At 54.2% G+C, this 13,385-nt stretch overlaps 1 protein-coding gene and 1 long non-coding RNA gene across 2 annotated transcripts in view; one reads left to right on the forward strand and one right to left on the reverse strand.

Moving 5' to 3' along the window:
• GRID2IP (Grid2 interacting protein) overlaps nucleotides 1-13,385 on the forward strand; it is a 98,998-nt gene that overhangs the window by 83,498 nt on the left and 2,115 nt on the right. Inside the window, exons 15-23 of the mRNA XM_019512764.1 lie at nucleotides 1-194; nucleotides 1,739-1,826; nucleotides 3,494-3,571; nucleotides 4,809-5,005; nucleotides 6,619-6,774; nucleotides 10,164-10,250; nucleotides 10,801-10,930; nucleotides 12,519-12,637; nucleotides 13,078-13,242. The exon at nucleotides 1-194 is cut by the window's left edge and continues 2 nt beyond it. Coding sequence (XP_019368309.1) covers nucleotides 1-194; nucleotides 1,739-1,826; nucleotides 3,494-3,571; nucleotides 4,809-5,005; nucleotides 6,619-6,774; nucleotides 10,164-10,250; nucleotides 10,801-10,930; nucleotides 12,519-12,637; nucleotides 13,078-13,242 — 1,214 coding nt within the window. The remainder of the gene's footprint in view (nucleotides 195-1,738; nucleotides 1,827-3,493; nucleotides 3,572-4,808; nucleotides 5,006-6,618; nucleotides 6,775-10,163; nucleotides 10,251-10,800; nucleotides 10,931-12,518; nucleotides 12,638-13,077; nucleotides 13,243-13,385) is intronic.
• On the reverse strand, nucleotides 1,825-9,307 carry LOC109294415. Its single transcript, XR_002096518.1, has 3 exons — nucleotides 7,736-9,307; nucleotides 3,295-3,515; nucleotides 1,825-2,488 (listed from the first exon to the last, which is right to left on the reverse strand). It is a non-coding gene; the product is annotated as an uncharacterized LOC109294415 (long non-coding RNA).

Below are 13,385 nucleotides of genomic sequence, written 5' to 3' on the forward strand. Positions count from 1 at the left end.
CCACCAAGCCCCTCATGAGTCACCTGCACCCTGTCCCTCCCCCGCCCCCACCCCCACCTCCCCCACCGGTGCCATGCGTACCCCCCATGCTGCACCGAGGCCTCATGCATCGCCGGAGCGAGTCCAACCACATGAGTGTCAAGCGGCTGCGGTGGGAGCAGGTGGAGAACTCTGAAGGGACCATCTGGGGGCAGGTATGGGATGGAGTCCGGCTGGTGGAAGCAAGGAGTTGTTGGTGGGGCAGGAGGGTCTTGTGTCCAGAAGCTACACTGAGATCTTAGCAGTAAAGCTGCTGATCAGAGTGACCAAACCCAGCCTCCAAGGCTGGAGCTTGAACGGTCAGGAAGGAACCGTTGCCCCAAGCAGCAGCAGACTCCAAGTGCACTGGCTGGGAGCATCTTTCCCTTCCTTGGAGCATTAGGTACTGGAAAGGAATTGGAGCAAGCGGATGCAGTGGCCTGTCCAAGGGGCTGTTCTTAGTCTCCTTGTCTGGATCAGAACCCAGGGCACCAGGCAAGGGTCAAGCATGGTGAATACTGAAAAGCACAGGACATGTTCCTGTTGCACAGTGCAGCGGGGAACGTACCTTTCCACCTGGGTGTATCAATGTGGACAGGAGCTGTCATCAGTCACCAGCTGTAGGAACCTCTAGAGAGGCTAAACTGCAAAAGCAGAGAGATGAAAAAAAGAGGGCACCAAGCCAGCAGGGGTGTGAAACAGAGAGAGGGTGAGAGATTGGGCCCCGCTGCAGTTCCCTTTAGACAGCTGCACAGAGCACACTGAGTTCAGCCAGCCCTTTGCGGAGCCGTGTGAGTGGAGCCCAGTCGCTGTGAAGCAATGTGGGAGAAGCTGAGCCCAGCAAGACTGAAATGGCAACCTCTGGCGTCCAAAGCGCAGGTCTGCTCAGCTTGCCCATGCTCTCTGGCACAAACAAACCACTGGGCAGTCTTGCATGCCAAGACCAGACTCCCTGGGTGACCCACTTCTGTGAATTAACTCACACATATTGCATTGTGTCATCTGGAAGGCAGGGTAGATTTGCACCTTATAGACTAACCAAGGAAGGAAGGACGGCAGGAAAGCAAAGCCCAAGCTGCCATGAGCTGAAGCTCACTTCCATGAAAGGATATACAAAAAGCAGAGTACAAGGAGAGAGAAATTAGGAAGGAGAGTGAATTAACATCAAGTTTGCTTGGCACCTTAACTCCCCCCACCCTTTAGGAGGCCTGGGAAGGAATTATTTCCTCCCAGGGACTTCTCAGCTGCAAAAGACCCTTGAGGTCTCTGGAATCCCCATTTTGGGCTTCAGAGAAATCACCTCCACCTGGGCAACACGCTAGAGAGTGTGATGAGTACTCTGTAGCATTTAGTGTGTGTGTGCGCGCACGACCTGCCTGGCTAACGCCACTGGGGGGAGCCTGGGGGCAGGAGAAGGGGGCTGTCCTGAAAGAATGAATCACTGGGTTCCTTCCTTCCCTCTGAAAAGAGACTAGGTCCTTGGGGATGCCATCAGCTCTGCTATCTGAAGTACCTCAGTTCTGGAGCACTGCAAGAGGCAAATGAATTACCAGAAATAACAGGCCCCAGGGGCTGCTGCAGTCACAAGGAAAACGCCAGACTAGCTCTGAGTTTTGGTGGGGGTGCACAGCACTGAGTTGCGGGGTCTGGAAGGGAGGGGGTGCAACCTGGCCTCTCTCCTGGAGCCCCACTAACCATTGTCCTCCTCCGTCTGCTGCAGCTCGGAGAAGACTCTGATTACGACAAGCTGAGCGATATGGTCAAGTACCTCGACCTGGAGCTGCACTTTGGCACTCAAAAGCCTACGAGTAAGTCAACGCGCTTCCCTGCGCATTCACATTGTTCCCGAAGTGAGACTGACACTGAGCAGAGACGGGGGCACTCTCATGGCAAAAGAGCAGGGGTCAGAAAGAATGCCTTCACCCAGGCAAGCTGTCAGCATAGCACTCGTCCACTGTATTTCACAATAACATCCCCCATGATCTTAACAACGGAGATTATTGAAGCAGAAATCCTCCTAAAATCTCCCTCAATTGTCCATCGATGCTGTTTGTTTTCTCTTCATTTCAGTCCCCTGGGGCAGTGAAGCTGAACAGAATGGTTTTGCGTTCTGCTGCGTACCTGTTCACTTTCACTTCCCCATTCTTATGCTGTTGTGGTTGGGCTCCCCACCAGCTACAACAGCGATGGGAGAGTCAATATGCAAATACTGCCTTTTGCTGCCATGAAGAAAGTCTTTTCCAAAGGACGGAAGCTTAGACCTGGCCCCCTAATGCGTGCACAGTGTTGTACCCAGCCACAGCACACAACTACGACAGCTGCGTGCACCGTAGGGTAACAGCACGTGCAAACGGCCAACCAAACCCCTCGGCCCTTCACCCAGGTGGTTCCTGGTGCATGCTCGCAGGAGAGGCAAATGTGAGCAAGGGGCAGAATCCTGAGGTTCCTTCCGTTCCTTTGAAAACCAGGCCTGGGAAAGCCATGAAAACATGCGAGTTCACAACAGGCTTGTGTGTTGTGAATTAACTGAGCTTCAGCCAAGCTTGTGAACAGGCTTGTGAGCACCCCCCCCGTCACGTCCCCAGATCTCAATGTTGGGTCTAGTGGTAGTTGACAGAGTCCTCTTAAATCATCAGTGTGGTTCTGGGGTGTGATAGTTACTGCTCTGGGTCTAGGATTCCCAAGTCACAGCTCGGCTTTCATCCCAGGAAGTCAGTCCGTTCCCTAGAGGTCACTGAGCACCACAGATCCTCCACAGGGCAAGGGTGGAGCTGGGGCAAGTGCCCTGAGGGTGTGAGGGCTAAGAGCGCTGCCTGGGCTAGAGGAAGCATTCCAGGTGCAGCAGAGAGTGGAGCCCAGGACTCCTGGTCTGCTTTTGTAGCAAAGCAGCTCTCAGGAAGGGACAGTCCATTTTGACTGTTTGTTTCTCTTTGGCTCTGTGCATACATGTGTTTATTTGTACGTGTGTGTGTGTGTGTGTGTGTCTGTACACAGGCACGCACAGATATGTGTGTAAAGGGGGGCAGGGCTTGTTTCTTCCGGGGCAGAAAATGTATGAGGATCCCTCTGCCTCCCCCAATGAGGCTGGACCAGCAGGGAACCAGCTCTTGGAAAGACAGTTTGACACCGAAGAGCAGGGGCTGGGGGGCAAATGGGGGTGCCAGCTTAGGAGGTTGGAGGGGGGTGGGTTTGGCAGGCCAGGGTGGGGCAGGGCTTTTCTTAGGAGCTGTCCCCCCAGGCAGGTCTTGGAGCAGTGCAGATTTCTGTGCATCTCACCTCTTGTTTTGCCTTTTACAGCTCAGCACGAGTCTTCCATTCAGGACATCTTTGAATCGCAGCATTCAAGGATTCCCAGAGCCATTGTCATGCATCAGTCCTGCTCACTCACTCTTTGGTGGTTTTCAGCTATTTCCTTTGTTTGGAGCCAGCAGAGCCTGCCCTTACCTCTGATTAAATCTTTCAGTTTCTCTTCCAGAGCCAGCGCTCATGCCAGAGTCCTTTAAAAAGAAAGACGTGGTTGAAATTTTGTCTCACAAAAAGGCCTACAACACATGTAAGTAGATCCCGGAGTGAGTGCAGCACCTGCACGGGCCCCAAGCTGGAAGAGCAGGGGCCTGGGAGGGTAGGACTGGAACGGTAAAAGGAGAGTGTGTCTCCTGGACTGGCGGCAGTGAGCAGGGCCACACATAGAGCCAGTGCCACGCAGTGCCTCTCATAGTCAGCAGATTCAGCCTGGGCTGTAAGGGAAAGGAAGGCTCAAGGGAGAATTCCAGAAATGGGACGTGGCTCATTGCCTTTGGGGGGACTTTAGCCCACTGGTGGGCTAAGAGCTCCAGGTAAATGGGGTGGCCCCTTGGAAAGTTGCCTCTTCCTGGCAGGCAGGGGATGAGGCGCAGAGCAGCAGTGATGGCAAGGTAGGACCTAAAGCATCTTTACAAGGCTCCAGAACGAGCCAGCATGTCTTTGCCCAGTGACCGGCTCAAGGCGCTGCCCCCACAGGCCCAGGCGTGAGGTGGAGGGCTGGCCTTGACGGCACACCTTCGCCCACCCAAGAACACAGCTGGATTCGGTTGCCTTCTGCCTGGAGGCACTGGGGGATGCTGAAGAGGAGGAGGTTTCATGCGTCCTCTTCTGTGCTGCCCTCCCTCTACCCATAGGATGTCACTGAGCCCCCAACCGTAGCTCAGCTGGGGTCCTGCCAGGAGACCAACCCCTGCCACGTACAAGGGTCTGCTCTCAGTCATCAGTGCTGATGTTCCCTGCGTTGCCTCCTTATTCCAGCTGGAACCATGTTCCAAAACCACTTGAGATAAAAGGGCCAGGAGATGGGACCAGGCAGCTCCTGCCTCAAGGTCATGGCTTGCAGTGAAGGCCACCTGGGAGGGCCTGGGATGCTGGACTTGTCTGGCCCAGTTCTAGTTTGGGCAGGCATCCCCTTCTCCAGCACAGTGTCTCTGCTGGCCCCACTCCAGGTTTCATAGATTCATAGATGTAGGGTCAGAAGGGATCTTGCAGATCTTCTAGCCTGACCCCCTGCCCTGGGCAGGCAAGAAAACTGGGCTCATATGACCCCAGCTAGGTAATCGTCAAGCCTCCTCTTACAGACCCCTAAGGTAGGAGCCAGCACTACTTCCCTTGGAAGTTTGACAGAGAGGGACAATCTCCCACATCAGAGTGGGGCACTGGGGGTGGCCCTGCCTTCCCAACTCCATGGAGACATGCAGCATAGCCCCATGTGGGGATCTCGGGCTGCTCCCCTGCCCCTCCACTGATGCCCCTCCTTCCCCCAGCCATCCTGATCGCCCACCTCAAGCTGTCGCACATTGAGCTGCGCCAGATCCTCATGACCATGGAGAGCGACCGCCTAGAGCCCTCACACATCAAGCAGCTGCTGCTGTACGCACCTGATGCTGAAGAGGTTCAGCAGTACCAGAGCTACCAGGAGAGCCCCAGCAAGCTGAGTGAGCCCGACCAGTTTGTGCTGCAGGTAAAGTGGCCCACAACACACAAGGGCCTGGGGGTCCCAGGAGCAGCGGTGTCCATGGGATGGCCCTGCCGAGACGTCTGCCAGCAGGAGGGGAGAGGTCACATGGCTGTTGCCCCCAAACGCTCAAGCCCATGTTATGACCGCGCGATGTGGTGTAGCTGTGAGGTTCTTTGCATTGTGTTGTCCAGTCTCCGATGGATATCGATTTCAGTCAGTCTCCGTCCACGGCAGTGAGAATGTAAGAACTGCCGTTTACTGGGTCAGACCATAGGTTCATCATGCCACATCTCCTGTGTCTCACAGCGGCAGAGAGTGGAGGCTGAAGGGGAGAGTGAACTGGGTATGACCAGGGGTTTTTTCCACTGTTCCTTTCTCCCTTGCAGCCTCCAGCATTTGAGGTCTTGGAAGGTCTGATGCAGAGGCCATGCCCCTCATGCCCATGCTCAGTTGTGACTGATGCCCCTTTCTTCCAAGAATATGTCCAGTCCCTTGTGAATCTGGCTGAACTCTCAGCTCCCACCACATCTGGTGGCCACGAGTTCCAGCCTTTAATGCCACGCTGGGTGAAAAAGTACTTATTTGTCTTAGTTTTACACTTACTGCCTAGTAGTTTCATGTTGTGGCCCCCCGTACTTGTATTGAGAGACAGTGGGCACATCTACATGTTCAGTAGATTTCATAGACATTAGGGCTGGAAGGGACCTCATAAGATCATCGAGTCCAGCCCCCTGCCCAAAGGGCAGGAAGTCAGCTAGGGTCAAAGGATCCCAGCAAGATAAGCATCCAAATGTTTCTTAAAAGTGTCCAGAGTAGGTGCTTCTATCACCTTTTGGGGGAGTCGTTTCCAGGCTTTGGGGGCTCAGACAGTAAAGAAAGTTTTTCCTTACATAAGGAAATATGTAATGTGTCATAATTATGGTGCATTACAGGTACTAAATTTAATGCGCTGTAATTGGCACTACTGTGCAGTAGCACTGGTACATGCACTTTTGTGATGCTAATGCGCAGTAGACTAATTCTACTGTGCATTAGCACTGTTTTTGCCTGCTGTGCTAATGTGCAGTAGAGTTACTCTACTGTGCTCCTAGCGTCTTGTGTAGACGTGTCCAGTAAGTAGTAAATCCCTATTTACATTCTCTTATCATGTCCCTCACCTCAAGCGTCTCTTTTCTTAACAGAATAGGCCTGGCCTCTTTAGTCTCTTGTCATACAGAAGCCCTCCCATACCACTAATCATCCTTGTTGCCCTTCTCTGAACCATCTCTAGTTCTTCTCTATTGTGGTTGAGGTGTAGGGACCAGAACTGGGCATCTTCAAGGTGTGGATGCACCATGGATTTATACAGAGGCATGACAATACTTTCTATTTTGTTCACAGTTCCCTTCTTAATCATCCCTCACATTTTGCTTGCCTTTTTGATGGCTGATGAGCACTGAACCAATGTCCACAGCTGAGAGTGAGGGGCCGCTGAACAGCAAGTGCAGTGCTTCCCAGTCCCTGCACTGTGCTACCTGCATGCGGCTGCCAGGAGGGGGAGTGTTTCTGGGAACGCTGCAGGGGGTCGAGGCCAGCCTTTGGGGCCCACAGTCACATCTTGCTCCCTTTGCTCTCAGATGCTGTCAGTGCCAGAGTACAAAACCCGGCTCTGCAGCCTTCACTTCAAGACCACGCTGCAGGAGAAGACGGAGGAGATCAAAGCCAGCTATGACTGCATCTGCAAGGCCTCCCTGGAGCTGAAAAGCAGCAAGAAACTGGCAAAAATCCTAGAGGTCAGAATACGCCTTATTTCCACTCACAGCTGCTGGGGGGGCATGCCATCTCCACCAGAACAGCCAAGCGTCTGCCTCACAGTCCCCGGCTCCTTCTCTTCTCACAGGGGTCTGTGCTGGCATTGCTCTGAGGCCTGCCATGACAGCAGTCAGACACATAGATTCATAGACTGTAGAGTCGGAAGGGATCGTGTCTGACCCCCTGTCCCTGGCAGGAAAGAGGACCAACGTCAGATGACCCCAGCAAGGTGTCTATCAAGCCTCCTCTTGAAGACCTCCAAGTTAGGTGATGGCACCACCTCTCTTGGAAGCTCATTCTGGATTCTGGTCACCCTTACTGTAAACAGTGTCTTCTTAATATCTAACCTGAATCTACTTTCCACTAGTTTGCACCCGTTATTCCTAGTTACTCCTAGGGGTGCTGTGGCAAATAGCGCATCTCCAATTCCCTGTTGTCCTCCCTTGATAAACTTATAGGCGGCTACAAGGTCTCCCCTCAGACATCTCTTGTGGAGGCTGAAGAGCTCCAGATTCCTCAACCTCACCTCGAAGGGTCTTTCACAGAGGCCACTAATCATGCGAGTGGCCCTCCTCTGAACACTCTCCAGATTCTCCGCATCCCTCTTGAAGTGCGGCGCCCAAAACTGGGCACAGTACTCCAACTGTGGCCTGACCAATGCCGCATAGAGGGGGAGCATCACCTCCCTTGATCTGTTGGTCATGCATCTGCTAATACACAACAAGGTGCGACTGGCTTTGTTGATGGTTTCGTTACACTGCTGGCTTATGTTCATCTTGGAGTCAGCTATGACTCCAAGATCCCTCTGAGCCGCTGAGCTGCTGAGGAGGTCTTCCTCCAATCTGTAGGTGTGCTGGGGATTCCTCTTCCCCAGGCGGAGTACCTTGCATTTCTCTTTGTTGAATTGCATCCTGTTTCGTTATGCTGATCGGTACTGCTAACCTGTACAGTACTGGGAACGCTGAGTCCAGGGATCCTCTGCTCTGGCAGGCACCTGGGATATGGGCAGGGAAGTCCATCAGTGGAGAAGTCATGTTGAATCCACTGATTTGATGCAGAAATCCTGCTTCCATTCAACCTCCCTGTTCCTCCCTTTTCAGTTACTCAGAACTTTCTCTTCTAGTCACTTGTTGTTTGTAGGTCAGTACTGCTCACCTGTGCAGTGTAACTGTAAACTTGGACAGCCCTGAGCTTTGTGAGGTCCAGTCTGCTGGAGGGGATTCTGCTCCGATTGCCTGTGGGGGTGTCTGCTGCAGGCTTCTTCCTTTTCCTCCTAGGAAGATGAAGCTGCCTTGTGACTAGCAGAGCTTGCTTGGGACTGGGGCACCCCGAGTGAAGCCGTAGGGGGCTGTAGTGCCCACCTAGCGCATGTTCAGGGCTGGCCCTGGCAGCAGGAACTGGCAGATGTGGGGTGCCTTCTTCTAGGCTTTGCTGACCTCCTGCCATTCTTCCTTGTCACCTGTAACTCCAGGAGATGAAAGGCTGTATCTCCCTGTGGCTGGCTGGGCCCTCAGTGTTTGCAGCGTTTTGTAGCAGCATCTGGGGCTCCAACTCAGCCCTTGCTGGGATGCGCTTAGAGCAGAAATACAGGCAGAGTGACACATCCTCAAGCTCAGTCCTTGCTACTCCCAGGCTAGTCACCTTGTGGAGACAGAGTCCTCCTGCTCTTGCTGCTAGTGTGTCCCTGGCCTGGCAGACCAGCTCTTATCTGCTTGAGGACCTGCCCCTTGTTAGCACCCAGTCCTGGCTTCAGAAGCAGCAGGTCACAGCAGAGACCTTTCCACATGAATGAGGGGCCGTCTTAATGATGCCTGCTTCCAGCCTAGATCACACCTCGTTAACACTTCAAAGGCAAGAGATGGGTACAGATTAACCTGGGGCTCTGAGAGATTAACCTGCTCCAAGACTGGAGTCCAGCTGCCAAAGCAAAGGGAGCCCCTCTTTTCCATGCAGCAGTAAGGGAACTCCCCCACACTGTGCCCACATGCAGCTGAGCATTATACTGAGCTCAGCCTGGCGTCCCAGGCAGTGCTGCCATCTGGACAGTTGGGGCCGCAGACCAGGGGACAAGGGCCTGCCAGGAAAGAGGGTTCAGTTTCACTGGAACTCGAAATTTAAGGCCAGATACCCTGGGCTACCCGCAGCCTGCAGCTCCCACTGTGCTCTTTGATGGCCAGGCCCCTCCCAGAGGTCACTCAGCAGTAAAGTAACCCAATGCGGAAACATGCAACCCTCTCACCTTTCCTGAGGATGCCTTGCCCTGTTCCGTGCACTCAGCGAGAGGCTCCGTTCCTTGGCCCCTCCTCCCAGGCAGCAAACCAGGAACACTGAGTCCAGGGATCCTCAGCTCTGTCAGGCACCTGGGATATGGGCAGGGAAATCCATCAGCAGAGAAGAAATGTTGCATCCATTGATTTGATGCAGAAATCCTGCTTCCGCTCAACCTCCCCCCTCCTTCCTTGTCAGTTACTCAGAACTTTCTCTTCTAGTCACTGTTGTTTGTAGGCTGCAAAGGCCACTCCACAAGCATGATAAACATCCTGGTTGCAAGCCTCTGCTGACTGTGTTACCATTGCTAGGTTGTTACCAGTACCTGGGCTAGTTCGCTTACAGCTAGCGTTAGGACATGTATGCTGCATTGCCGTCTGAGCAGCGACTGCAGGGTAGACACGCTCAGGCTGACATCTTGCTCCCTGTTTGAGCCCACAAGTGACTGAGTCTGGATATTAGCTCAGCTGAGTTTCTTAAGGGGGAAAAATGACCCAGACTGCACAGTCGCATTACTCAGACAGCTGGGCAAGGCAAGCCTGGTGCGATCTGCAGCCGTCCTTTGAAAAGGTAAACAGTTAAAAGTTGGAAGAGAATTAGTGTCCATAGCTGATGGGGGTGAAGACGGTGCTCCTTGGGAGACAACAAGCTCTGACCACCTCCCAGCTCCCTGCCTACATTGCCCTGGGGCTGCGCTGCTGCAGACTGCGTTCATACCCCTGAGCTCGCAGGATGCGCTGTGCCTGACTCCTGCACTGACATGCCAGCCTGAAGAGGGGCTCCATATGCAACTGCCTAAATCTTGCCCTTGTTCCTTTAGTGCCCTGTAATGAAACACTGAGGTTTTTCCTCATGCTGCTCCAAGGCTGTGTGTCTGGGCCTGTGCCCCACTGCTCTGGTTCAGAAAAGAGCCAGTTCCTCAGCATCTCTCTGATGGATGCTGGGTATCCCAGATCCAGTGGCAGGCTTGGATCAGCCTCCCCAGCTGTTCCAGCTGCACCACCTCCCATCCAGGGCCTGGCACGGAGGGGAGGGAGAGATGAGGTGGGAGGTAGCAGGCCAGGGCTTGGTGATGGAGAGTTCATGGTGTTTTTCTTTGCAGTTTGTGCTGGCCATGGGAAACTACTTGAACAACGGGCAGCCCAAGACCAGCAAGACGACGGGCTTCAAAATCAACTTCCTCACTGAGGTGAATGGGTGGGAATGCTGCCCGGGGTGGGGGTGTTCTTGACACCTGGGGCACAAGCTCCAAACATGCTGTACCATGTGCATTCTCTAGCAGTCATGGACCACCTTAGCACTCCATACAGGGAGCATGGCAGGGGCAGGGTGCTGGGCCCTGGACAGCAAAGCTGGCCCCGGGGCATGGTGCACTGGCCTGTGAGGGGCTGAGATGCCTTTGGCTCCTGTGTTGGGAGGTGCCTGTGGGGCTGGGGCAGGGCCCCCGCTGGGATGGGAGAGGATGAGCACCTTTGTGCCCTGTGGTGTGCTGGTGTCAGGAGAGGGCACTGCTCTCCAGTGTCTGGCATTCCCATGCTGGATAACCATTAAACTCCCACTGGAATGTTAATCCCTGAAGTGCTGCAGCTGGTGGAATGGGAAGGGTAGAGTGAACCCTGTGGGGCAGGGGGTCCCCATGCTGGCCCCGTGGTAACCACGTGTGCCAGCTGGTCGGCTGGCAGGCTGTGCCCTCCAGCATAGAAGCATCTCTTCCCCCACTCTGCTTTGCTTTGTTCCAGCTGAACACAACCAAGACCGTGGATGGGAAATCCACGTTCCTGCACATTCTTGCCAAATCACTAAGCCAACACTTCCCAGAACTTCTGGGCTTTGCCAAGGACCTTCCCACAGTGCCGCTCGCTGCCAAAGGTAAATGGGCAAGATCTACAGGTAGCATCTGGCCTGCCATGGGGCCCAGGAGGGGCTCTGCCTCTTTGCCCCCTTGGATGGCCCTGGGGAAGCACCTCAGGACTTAGAATCCTAGACTTGGCACAACCCGCCACAGGGGCAGCTCAGGACCTGGGAGTTAGTCATGATCTGGAGCCATAAACACTGGGACACAGAAGCAGAAGCTCCCTCCTGCCTCACTGGGCCCCCACAGTTGCTGCTGCAGGCGTTTGCAGGTGCCTGGAGCTGGGAGGCTGGTTTGGAGCTCCTCTGAGCTGAACCTCTCCTGTGACTTGGTTAGCCTTTGGAAAAGGTTGATCCCCAGGCTGTGCCAAGGCCCTACTGGTACCTGGTAGGCAGTAGAGCCAGAAGTACCAAAATACCACATGGGAGGCTCTTTTCATGGCATTTTTGGCCCTGTGGAAGGCAGGAAGCACCGGCTATCTCGAGAGTCTGCCCCTGCCACATTCCAGAGGCCCAGGGCTCCTGTGTCCCTCAGTGAAGCATTCCCCCTCTAGGGCACGTATTATTCATCCCAGACCCAGCCCTGACTTCAGCAGCTATTGCTGGAACCCACGCAGTGCCTGAAGGAGCAGCGGCTGCTCAATCATACCCTGAGTCTCCTCTGGCTTTCTGTTTCCAGCCAAACCCTGCTGCCTCACTGGAAACATCTGCAAGCTCCCATTTGGTGGGCTTACCAGACATTGGATCCTCTCACCACTGCTGCACAGCTGGGCAGCAACACTCAAAACTGCCCAGAGACCATAGCAGAAGCAGGCTGGGAGCCAGGCAGCCATACCATCTGCAGACCCTTCCATTTGTGGTGCCAGCGTGGGCTGTGCTCATTATGGAGCCTGGCATGATTAATCACTATGATACACTACAATAATGCGTAGCAGCAAAGAGTACTCTGGTATGCCCTGTGGACAGGGTGCAATGGGGGAGAGCCACAGGCTTTGCTGGGGCATGTTCAGAAAGTCCCATGGTGCTCAGGCTTCTGCTGCTGGGACACTACACGCACTTGTTACGCATGTCAAATACAATACACAGGGCTGGATTCCCTTTCATGCTGCCATAAAGTGTTTAGGAGGGATGCTCACTGAACCACACTGGGGTTAAGGTGATGTAAAGAGGCAGGAGTCAGGCCCCTGGATCTGAATTCCCCCAGTGGCTGCTTTTGCTTTCCATGCTGGGGTTAAGCTCGCTACACCCCCACCAACCGCACCTTGCCCATAGATTGGTAACTGCTCCTCAGCCCTTGCACTTCTGTCACCTGCTCCATCTGCCTGATTGGGCAGTTCCTCCGAACCCATTGGGGTCAGGAAGAAAGTCATGTTCTCTCCTCCCAGAGGCCGGAGTTCACCCACAATGCAATGCAGCTCAATTACCCCAATCCTACGGGAGCAGAGTTCACTGGGACCTGGACAGGTGACACCTCTGGATCAAGAGGGGGGCTGTGAAGCTCTTTGTAGAAGTGTGCAGCCTTGGGTAGAAGCTTCTGCCCTGCTTGGAGCTGCCCGAGTCACGTCTGCATCTCAGTGATGCTGTCTTAAACCCTCCCCTTGTTTAGTGAATCAGAGGATGCTGACAGCAGACCTCAATGACCTCCACACCACCGTCAGTGAGATAGAGACAGCCTGTCGCAACATGCCGGCTACTGCGGAGGACCGGTTTGCTGTTGTGATGAGTGTATCCTTCCATAAGAGGGGTAAATCACGAGCATCCCTCAGTGCTTTCCAGTTGAGGCATTCAGTTGCCTTTGTTCTCCTGTCGGGTGAGTAGCCAGTGTCGCCAGAAGGCACCACCCTGTGCTTAGTGAAGGGCACACCTGGGACTTTAACACCCTGTTCAAGTGGGCAGGCCCCTCAATGCAGCCACGCTGCAATCCTTGCAGAGCTGGAGAAAGCTGCCCCCATTCTGTGGCCAGCAGGCTTTCCCTCTGGTCTCCCCTCCTGCTCAAGGTGGTGCAGGAACAGAAGTGTACACGTGTGAAACCACCTCTCCTTGGGCATGGAGTTCTGTTAAACTTGTCTCTCATGTGCAGCCACAGCAGATCCTCCCTTACCCTATGTGTGCCATGGGGAGCATGATTCATTCTGGGTTGGTTTCCCTTAAGCTGCTCCTCTCAGTCCTTCCTGGAGAGTGCCCATCCTGCCATCCAGGGCCTGGAGGAGCTGCAGCAGAAGTCCATGGAAGAGTTCAGCAAAGTGCTGTCCTTTTTTGGGGAAGACTGCAAAGCGACGACGTCTGAAGCTTTCTTTGGCATCTTTGCCGAGTTCATGAGCAAGTTTGAGGTGAGCTGCACTTTGGTGGGGGCTGTTGGCAGGGGTGCTGCCTCCTTGTGGAAACCAGAGGTGTCGTGGGGTCAGTGCAGGTTTCACTGGATGCTTGTGCCCAAAGGCAAGTTAAATCCACAGCTTTACCCAAAACTGAATTC

This window comes from Gavialis gangeticus, unplaced genomic scaffold (assembly GCF_001723915.1).
Source record: "Gavialis gangeticus isolate Ggan-Ray unplaced genomic scaffold, GavGan_comp1, whole genome shotgun sequence".
Taxonomy (NCBI): Eukaryota; Metazoa; Chordata; order Crocodylia; family Gavialidae; genus Gavialis; species Gavialis gangeticus.